At 36.0% G+C, this 11,114-nt stretch overlaps 1 protein-coding gene across 1 annotated transcript in view; it reads left to right on the forward strand.

Moving 5' to 3' along the window:
• Positions 1-2,057: 2,057 nt before the first annotated feature.
• nin (ninein (GSK3B interacting protein)) overlaps positions 2,058-11,114 on the forward strand; it is a 23,433-nt gene continuing 14,376 nt past the window's right edge. The window contains 10 exon segments of the mRNA XM_016442278.1: positions 2,058-2,154; positions 2,236-2,427; positions 2,916-3,003; positions 5,029-5,204; positions 6,553-6,598; positions 6,669-6,841; positions 6,932-7,075; positions 7,161-7,319; positions 7,409-7,545; positions 8,709-8,849. Coding sequence (XP_016297764.1) covers positions 2,104-2,154; positions 2,236-2,427; positions 2,916-3,003; positions 5,029-5,204; positions 6,553-6,598; positions 6,669-6,841; positions 6,932-7,075; positions 7,161-7,319; positions 7,409-7,545; positions 8,709-8,849 — 1,307 coding nt within the window. The 5' untranslated portion in view covers positions 2,058-2,103.

Below are 11,114 nucleotides of genomic sequence, written 5' to 3' on the forward strand. Positions count from 1 at the left end.
TAAGATACTATAACAGAGCCTTAATAGGTGCTGCTCGATCATGGCCAACAATGCAGACTTTGACATATATAATTTGATATTATGTAGTAAAATTATTTTGGAAAATATAAATATAAAAATATTCTGGCAATACATTTGTTGTATTGTGCTTACTTGTGTATTATTTACATGGTGAATGGTTCCCATGGTCATAGAAAACCTGGATATATAATGTTAAAATTGTGATTTCCAAATGTGGAAATATCACAATTTACAGTGATGCAGGTGGCATATGATATGAATACAGTAATAAGGTTAGGCTCATTTTAATTAATTAGTCAAATACAAAGATGTCTGTGTAATTTATTCTAGTTATGCTCTGTTCAAAAATATTTATTTGTAAACAAAAAGCCAATCTCAATTATAAAATATAAAATTAATTATGAATAAAAATTAAATTGATATAGAAAATAAAAATGATTATCCAGTTATCACAAATGAGTGGAAAAGTCAAAGAAATATATTGGTTAAAAGGTTTGGTTACCCGTTTATAGCTACTTTTGTATTTTAAATTGGTCCAATTATTGATGCGATTTAAAAGTATTAGGCATTAGGCATATATGGATGACCCTGAAAAATTTTTTTATGGTTAAAAAAAAACAAAAAGTCCCCCAAAATAAATTTCACATATTGCCTCGTCCAAATGAGTTACTCTGAATCGGTTCTTCCTGAATATAGAGACACCTGGCCACTCTCAGACGTCCTTGTAAGGGGCCGGTGATGATGTCATTGACAAGGAGCAGATGGACACCAAACCCCTCCCCTTTTGTGTGTGTGTGTGTGTGTGTGTGTGTGTGTGTGTGTGCACACCATCCACTGAAGAATAATAAATGAATACACACGCTTATATGCTTGTAAGGCTTTCAGAGGGGTCAGGGCTCCTTGGGACAAAAGACACCTGCAGCCGAGTGTGTTTGATTGTGTTCATCTCAGATGTTATAACTTGTGTGTCCTGACGTTGGCCTCTCTCATCTGTGCTCTGCTCTGCATTTAGCCCACAGATCTCTTCTCTTCCTGAGCAGAGGGATTGTGTGTGTCAGAAATAGTGCTGTAGGTCTCTCCATTTTTGTGGCTCAAGCTTTGTTCCATCATGAATCTTATATGCTCTTAATTACCATGAGCACAAATCCCAAGCTCAATGATTGATTAAAGTCTTAAAAGTCATGGAAACTGAGTCATAAAATATGTCTTTGATTAGATATTGTTGGTGGTGTTTGCCTTGAGTAAAACAAGCATAACAATGTATGTCCATGGGACAGTTTTATTGGAGATGTTTGTACATTAACAAGTATTAGGAATGTCCCTAATAAACTGATAATTACTTTATTAAGTTATGGCTGATAATTAACAATTGATAAATGAAAGTTTATTAAAATTACCTAAATAAATTGCACAAAAATACTGAAAAGTCAAATCTTTTTTTTTATGCTGCAAGTAAATTTTGGCTTCAACATTATAATGTTTAGTATGAACAAAAGTACAAATTTTGAGATTTGTTAAAGATAATTTTAACAGTATTAAATTACTAGTGTCTTTTAAAAATCAGTTGGTAATGTTTGTTAGATGACGACAAATGTTGTTCAAGTATAAAAATTAATTCATATAATTTGTATTTATTTGTTATAAAATTATCTTTTAAAATAGTATAGAATAAATATCTAATAATCTAAATATAAAAATGTGCATGCATAATTAAACACTGATACATTTTAAAAATCTGTAATATTGGCCAATAGCTTGTACTGTACAGATATGTTGTGCATCCCTAATAAACATAATACTGTACACTTATTATTTAAAAAACTGGTACCTCACATAATGGAAATATGCCCAGAGATGTAAAATATTTCTATATGCTCCTTATCCAACTGAAAAAGTCACGGAAATCCATTAGTCAACTGTGGGAACGTTGTTCCTCTGTTATGAAAGCTGTAGTCCTTTAACGGCTGACAGCCAATACAGCCTCCTTGGTAAAAGTGACCGGTGTGAGTGTGTCAAGCATTTGCGCTCGAGCTCGTTGTTGCTCTTGTCCGTTTTTTTTTTTGTCACTCACTCTGGTTATTGATGGCTCTTTCTGCATCCTTGTGTTTTGAACAGGAATATGTTGGAGTTATTGTGAGTGTGGAAGTGAACTATCTGCCTTAGTAAGCTAAAAGCCAGTGGACGGGATGTGTAACTCTGTCTGTGTCTCTGTAGGAAAGGCTGATGGATGGAGCGAGGGACCAGTATGAGGAACGATTGAAAGAGGTGTTTGAGAGTTTTGATGGCAGTGGTTTGGGCTGTCTGAGTCCGGAAGAACTGACCGATCTCTGCCGGGCCCTTCAGCTGGAGGAGAACACACTGAACACACTCTTACACACACTGCTGGAGGACCAGATCCGTGCACGGGTGAGAGACCACATATATTTCTTTGAAATTTTTCTATTTTTATTTTAGTCATTTTATTTTAATGTCTTTGTGTATTTGTGTGTTAATTTTCATGCTGAGGCATTAAATACTGTTAATGGTCAGGAGATTTTGAGCGTGGATTACATTTCAGAAATGTTGTGTTTTGTTCAAAACCCAAACCAAACAACCTTTTCGAGCATCTATAACTGAGAGACCACCTATATTTCTTTGAAATTTTTCTATTTTTATTTTAGTCATTTTATTTTAATGTCTTTTTTGTGTATTTGTGTGTTAATTTTCATGCTGAGGCATTAAATACTGTTAATGGTCAGGAGATTTTGAGCGTGGATTACATTTCAGAAATGTTGTGTTTTGTTCAAAACCCAAACCAAACAACCTTTTCGAGCATCTATAACTAGAAACTGTATAGTCTTGATAGACACTGCTGAAAAGAGGAGTGGTTCATTGCTACTGTTTTGATTTTTCAGGTTGATTTTGAACAGTTTAAGGATGCGCTGATCCTTGTGTTATCAAGCACAAACACAAATGATCCAGAAGAATGTCTTGAACGACCAGGTAACAACCTCATAAGATCAAGACTGGTAACAAAAAGGTTGTAGATTTAAACCATATAATGAACAGACATCATGTCATTGATCATTAAACTTAATTGATCATTTTAGATTATTGGCATCAAGTAACCTTGCTTGCTGGAACCAGTATTGTGTAAAAAGAGCAGTTTAAATCCTCAGTTTGATGAATGCCTCATTAAATTGTATAGAAATTCTGTTCTAAAAATATAATCATCTTTGGATACACTGCTGTCTAGATATTGATATTACCGTTGAAGGACCGTTTTAAAACAATATCTATACATGCTGTGATTTCACACAAAAGTCACCAAAACTTGTAGGAATAAATATCTATTAATTTTATATATCAATTTAGGTCTAATATAGTTTCTTTATGTGTTTACAGCTGTTTATATTTGGTCTGCTTGACTTATGACTAATGCGTGACTGATATATATTTATTTATTTATTTAGTCATTTAGCAGACACTTTTATGTGTTTACAGCTGTTTATATTTGGTCTGCTTGACTTATGACTAATGCGTGACTGATATATATTTATTTATTTATGTAGTCATTTAGCAGACACTTTTATCCAAAGCGACTTACAAATGAGGACAGTAAAAGCAGTCAAAAATAACAAAAGAGCAACAATATATAAGTGCAAATGACAAGTCTCGGTTAGCCTAACGCAGTACACGTAGCAAGGTGTATATATATATATATATATAAATTTTTTTTTACTATAATTGACATTGGACACACAGTTTTTAATGCAGGTTGTGATCATGATCATTAGAAATCATGATGTAATCGAGAATGTATTAAAAACCAGACAGCCTGAGCTGAGGGATGAATGTAAGGTTAAATCTGGATTAAGGAGGATTATTCTGAGAACAGTGAGAGTGTAAATGAAGTCTATTCTATCTTAAAACAAGCTCTTCTCTAATTATGACATCTCACAGTTAATGATAGTAGGGCCAGGGCATTGCTATGCGGTTGCTACAAGTGTTTGCCTAATTATAAGCAATAGAAATAGTGACGCTTGCCTTAGCAAACATGATTTCTTCATGAATCATTTCTGCTTAACACTTGGTGGACAGCATTTATACGCACAGTGTGTGTGTTACCCTGGGCCTCAAACAAAACTTGGCATTCATCGTTCATTCATGCTCTCAATTGAATTTCAATCACAGGTTTCTAAGGTGAACGATAAACAAACGGTTCACAGATTTTGTTTCTAAAAACATCCTGCGCTCTTATCAAAATATGCCACTGGCTTGACTGTTGCTAATATATCATGAATGATCTGGTAATGAAATCTGCAGACTTTATGGTATAGTTTGTCTAAACTCTATGCTGCCCATAAACACTTCAAACGTTTGATGTCGGTAAGATTAAAAATATATATACTTTAAACCAGCAAGGATGCATTAAATTGATAAAACGTGACAGTAAATATATTCATAATGATACAAAAGATTTCTATTTCAAACAAATGCTGTTCTTTTGAATTTGTCAGCGTATCCTGAAAAAGGTACCATGGTTTTCACAAATATATTAAACAGCAAAACTGTTTTAAACATTGATAATAAGAAGAAATATTTCTTTAGCACTAAATCAGGATATTAGAATGGTTTCTGTAGTATCATGTCACGCTGAAGACTGGAGTTTGCCATCACAGGGAAAAAAATTACATTTTAAAATATTTGTAATATTTCACAGTATTACTGTTTTATGGTATTTTTGACCAAAGAAATGCAGCCTTGGTGAGCAAAAAAACTTTAAAAAAATCCTACCGCCCCCAAACTTTTAAACGGTAGTTTTTTTTTTTCAGGATATTTTCTGTCTTCAATTATTTAAGAAGTTGTTTTATTAACAGATATTTGGTCATTAGACATCCCTTGAGCAACATTTGTGAAAGAGTAGCAAGTATTTTGAAAGTGTTGTTGACTCTTGTTAGATGTTACTGTGGAGGAATGCATTTATTTTTGTATAAATGTTGTAAGAGTTATTTATCTCTCCCCTAGATTCCCCAGAAGTCCAGCCACGCTTCGTAAAGGGCAGTAAGCGCTATGGTCGCCGCTCTGCTCCAGAGTTCATTCACACGCACACTGATTCACACACACAGGCTGAAGATGAGGAGGAGGAGAAGGATGAAGATGCTCAAGAGAGCGATGACAGGACTGTACCCAGGAAACGTGAGGTAACAAACGCTCACATGAATAACAATGAAGCGTAAAGGTTAAGCCACATTCTTCTCGTTTGGAATCATCCATATCTGAATACACAGATAAAGCTGAAGGTTAAAGTTGCGATTTTCCTTCAGAAACAATCCAAATTATTCAGCTGCAACTAGCTCCAAAACACACTGTGTATGTGTGTGTGTCTTTGCCCTCTGCTCTGACAGCAGTTAATGAGGAATCTAGAAGAGACACCCCAATTTAAAGCAAAATATCAAGCAATGACGTCTCACGTTGAAAAGAATTTTATCGAATTCATGCTGGCTTGTGTTTGTGAGCTTTTGTGTGTGACTCTAGCCACGCTTTCCAGCAGGTGCACATTAATACACTGCTGCACAGAGCTCTCTCTGATAGTCTGGTGTGTGAACAGTCCTCCGGTTCTACAACAGCAGATGTTGTAGATGACCCTTCCCCACCCCCTGAATTCCATTGCACGTATTCTCCATCTGCTCCCTGCACCCCCAGAAATTCACTCTGTCCATATTTGAACACACACACAATGATCTTGACCAAACAATAGGGAAGTAGTTGATTAAGTGGCTTTTTAGTTTCACAACCTGTGGCTAGTTTTGCATAATTAGTATTTTAATATATATTTTTTTACTTTTCATTTTTAATTTGGTTAGCATTTATTATTATTGTTATTATTATTATTATTATATATTTAACTCTGAAAGATTTTTTTTTTAATGTTTTTAGTTGGTTATGCTTACCAAGGCTGCATTTATTTGATCAAAAGTACAGTAAAAACAGTAATTCTATGACTTTTCTGTTTTAAGATATTTTAAATGTAATTTGGCAAAGCTAAATTTTCATCAATTTAGTAACATGATCCTTCATAAATCATTCTAACATGCTGATACAAAATCAATAAACATTTCTCATGGTTATTAATATTGAAAACAGTTATGCTGCTTAATATTTTTCTGGAAAGTGTGCTACATTTTTATTTTTAATACAACGTTCAGCATTTATTTAAAAATAGCAATTTTTTGAATGTTGTTAGTGTCACTTTTCATCAATTTAATGCATCCTTTATGAAAAAGCATTAATTTCTTTAAAAATAAATAAAAAATCTTACCCCAAATTTTTGAACCGATTACATTATTAATGATAAACAATTGTTCAATCCACAATTTAATCATTAACATCTCTTGTTAAAATTTTTCTCAGCTTATATCAATATAATAGAGCTTAAGTTTACCTCTTTATTTGAGATCATCTGCTTTTTTTTTTTATTGTTGCTCAGTACTGCTCCTCCTGGGGGTGTGATTATCAGTGTTTTTCATCTGTGCATTTTATTTTTTACAGCGCTGGAATGCTGACATAAGCATTTCTGAAGAGTTTGAAGCAGAAGGTGAGTTGAAATACTCTTTTAAAAAAAAAATCTTCCCTTATGCAAGACATTTACACTGGATTGTGTGCAGGTCAGCTGCACCTCTGGAACCCAGATGAACCCAGCACACCACGTGGCAATGCATTGCCACTCTGTGACATGGAGGAGCGTTGGCATAACGCTTGCCATCAGCTCTCTCTACCCATAAACGGCATGGCCACACTGCAACAGCTACACACACTCTGCAAGCACATAGGCATTGAGGTATTTTCCACGATCACAACCTGAGATCCATTTAGTGGTTAAGTAAATCATGTTAACACATAGTTCCTGTGTGGGTTTGAATGTTCCCAGGTGGGTGAGGATCTGTTGCAGTGTGGTGATGAAAGCGCAATAGATGTGCAGGAGTTCATCTCATGCGTAATAAACCCCAGCAAACCACCCACACCGTCAGCATCTACACCCTACAGACAATTAAAGAGACTCCATTCCACTCAGGTAGTACACAATAATAGGCTGTGTGCAAAACATGCCTAAATATAAGTGTTAAACCTCTTTTTTCCATCTTTCTCTTTCTTCCAAGTTTGATGAGTCGGGTCGAAGGATCTCATGTGCTTTGAGCAGTACAATCGGTCTGCAGGTGTTTTCAGATTTGGATGATGGATCGGGACACGCTTCTGTGGAAACTCTCCTTTACAGGTGGATGGAAGAGGGAGTGGACAATAGCTCAGAGATCTTACAGGTAACACGCATAGACTGAGTGTCTACACAACTCTGCATTTCAACTGGAATATTTGTAATAAGCTTTTATATGTGTGTGTCTGTCTGTAGGCTCTGGATTTTAATCTGGAAGGTAAAGTGAATCTGTCTGAGCTGACCATTGCTCTAGAGAATGAGCTGCTGAGCACTAAGAACTCAATCCACCAGGCGGCGCTAGTGAGCTTTAAGGCAGAGATCAGACATCTGCTGTGAGTCCATGTATTTGAACTCTGTGCATTTCAACTCTCATAGCTCACTCAAGCTTGGTCTAGATTTAGAGATTTAGAAGTAGAACTGCTCCAGCGTACTAATGCATGATTAATATTATTAATAAATTTTTGTGATCATCAAAATAATTAATTAAATCCAGCTTATAATTCCAGTTCATTATTCTAACTCACCCTAGAGAATTTCAGCTGTTCACTCTGCATCACACTAGATCACTTCAGTTTGCTATTCACACACTCCATCTCATTCTAGTGGTTCTCAACCAAGGGGCCACTAGGGGGCCTTACCACAGTACACAAGAAAGCATAAAATGACTTAAAATAAGACAAGATATGTTTTTAAATAAGTTAATACAGCTAAAAAACAAGATGTAAACTGACATTATATTTTGTATTTTAATTTGTTACCTCAACACATTAAGAATCAGGATTCCCACAGGAAAACCTGGATAAGAGAATTTTAAGTGTTATTTCTACATATAAAATATATATACTGAGAGTGTCTTATAAATGAATAAAATATTAATTAGCTTTGGTAATTCATATATAGAATTAATTTTTTTCTAGCTATGTCAAGCTGCTTTGCGACTATTGTTTGTATGTAATAATACGGGGAGCTTTGGAATCAAAAAGGTTGAGAACTTCTGTTACACATCACTATTCGGACTCACTTCAGATCCCTTCAGCTCTTTTTCTTTTTAAAAGTCTTTTTATTAATATTTTACATAATATGACAATTTTAAAAAGAAAAAGGATGAAAAAATAAATAATAAATTTTCTTGCTCCAACAGAGCTCCCCAACCCCACTGAACAATTATTTATTATACATTATATTATGCACATTCTTACTCTACTCTGTACCATATTATTATTATTATACTTCTGCAGATGATTCTAATTTAATATGGGGACTCATTCAAGATCACTTCGTTTCATTATTTGACTCACCTCAGCTTTCTATTGTGACAAACCTGTTTTCTCTTACTCTAAATCACATCTTGTTATTCTTCTTTAATCCAGGTCATTATTCAGACTCACTCCAGATTGTTTTTACACACTTATGCTCATTATTCAGATTCACTCAAGATCATTTTAGAACCATCAGAGCTCCAGTTTGCTTCTAATGTCAATTCTTTTTGTGACAGTGAGTGTGTTGACCTGGAAAGGCGTGAGAAGGAGAGGATTCGCTTTGATCTGGACAAAGCAGAGAAACTGAAATCTCAGCTGGCGTCTGAAGTCGATGACCACCATGCTGCCATTGAGCGCAATAATGAACTCAACCTCCGGTAACCTTTCACCTTCAATCAGCTGCAGCTTTTCCTTTGTTCATAAATGAACCCAAATTACTTTATACTCTAGAAAGCAGAAAGCTCTTATAGATTTAAAATTCTCCAAACCAATTACTGCTCTGCCTGTCATCTGTGATGTTTTCCACGATTGTCTCTTGTGTTTACCACAAACAACCTGGATTTTATGTTTCTAAACGAAACATGGCTAGAAGACAGCTGCAGTGCAACAGTCCTCAATGGAACAGCACCTCCTAACTTTACTTTCATGAGTGTCTGCAGGACTGTTAGGAGAGATGGAGGTGTAGCTGCTCTATTTAAAGATGTCTATCAATGCAAGCAAGTGTTATTTGGTCAGTACTTGTCTTTTGAATATCTAGGGATTGTGCTGAAAGGTGCTCCACGCATTCTGTTTATCATTATTTACAGGCCTCCAAAAAACTCTCCAGCCTTTGTTGAAGAGTTCACAGAACTGTTATCAATGATTTCCTCAGAGTTTGTCTGTTTTGCTATTGCAGGGGATTTTAATATTCACATAGATAATGCAGAAATCATTCAAAAACTACAAAATAAATTATAACCATTTTAAACACTTTTGACCTGATTCAGCATGTGCATGGACCCACACACATTCGAGTACACACACTAGTGTGCTATTTATGAAGGCTATATCTGTAACACCAAGCATTTCTGCAGACTCTGTTGATCTCCATGATTCCTTTAACTCAAAAGTTAAGATTGTTATTGATGATATTGCTCCTGCGAAAGTCAGTAAGAAGACTGGCAGACAAAAATCACCATGGAGAACATCAACAGCAGTACAGAGTATAAAAAGACAATGCAAAAAAGCTGAGCGGATGTGGCGGAAGACGAAACTTGAAATTCACTATAGCATCTAAAAAGACAGCCTTCATGCTTTCAATGTGGAACTAGCCACAGTTAGACAGACCTTTTTCTCAAACCTTATAAACAGTAACATAAACAACACTCGCACTCTTTTTGCTACTGTTGAGAGACTAACAACCCCCCCTAGTCAGAGTCCCAGTGAAATGCTCTCCGACAGCAAATGCAATGAGTTTGCTTCCTCCTTTTCTGAGAAGGTCAAAAATATCAGAAAGGCGATTAACATTTCCTCAAGTTATGCAGAGGTCAAACAGATTCAACCGGAATTTCAAAAATAAGTTAGTTACTATGTCTGGTTTTGAAGCCATTGATAACAAAATTTTGGAAGAAATAGTACAGCACCTTAAATCGTCAACCTGCTATCTTGGCACACTTCCCACATATTTTTTACAAAAGTGTGCTTAACTGTTTAGAAGCAGATCTCTTAGAAGTGATGAACACCTCACTTTTTATGGGACTTTTCCAAACTCCCTGAAAACTGCAGTTGTTAAGCCCCTTCTGAAAAAGAGCAATCTTGATAACACCATACTTCCACCAAGTATTCCTTTTATAGGCAAGATTATTGAAAAGGTAGTTTTTAAAGGGGTCATATGACGTTGCTAAAAAGAACATTATGTTTTGTATTTGGTGTAATGCAATGTGTTTATGCGGTTTAAGGTCGATTTTTACAAAGCTCATCGTTCTGAAAAGCGAGGTGTACGCTTATTGGCCAGCTATCCAGTGCGTTGTGATTGGCTGAATACCTCAAGTGTGTGATGGAAATGTTACGCCCCTTAACATACTGTGATGCTATCTCCCAGCACGACGAGACAAAACCAATAAAACCCATTACAAACGAGGCATTTGTTGCATCCAGTGGGGACATAATTACTGATTATAATGACTTATACTGTGTTTTTACGCGTTGCGTTGCGTATCGCGCCGCATAAACATAAAACCATGTCTGCATTTGTGATCGGAGAAACGACAAACAAACAAGAGCTACTCTACACTGTTTAAAAGTTCGCGTTTGAATCATCAGTGGTAAATTCTTTAAATATAAAAAAATTTACTTACAGGCTGTGAGTTAGAAGCGCCAGACTGTCCTTGCAAAGTTGGAACTGCCCCACTTTATAGAACAGCCTTTGAGCACAGACCCATTGTAGGCTATTCTGCAGGTTCAGGAAACAGTCCTCCATAAAATGCATCACACAGCGTCACACACTGCAGGCTAGAGTGAGCGGCGGCTGGCGGGCTAGAGTGAGGAACGCCCGGCGGTCTTGAGAATGGCGTGGCCGGCGGGCTTGTGGCAACCACATGTGACGACCCCGGGCTGGACTCCGCTTCGTCCACAGTGAAAGCCGATCCGGCGATCCACAGCGC

This window comes from Sinocyclocheilus anshuiensis, unplaced genomic scaffold (genome assembly GCF_001515605.1).
Source record: "Sinocyclocheilus anshuiensis isolate Anshui unplaced genomic scaffold, SAMN03320099.WGS_v1.1 scaffold487, whole genome shotgun sequence".
Classification (NCBI taxonomy): domain Eukaryota; kingdom Metazoa; phylum Chordata; class Actinopteri; order Cypriniformes; family Cyprinidae; genus Sinocyclocheilus; species Sinocyclocheilus anshuiensis.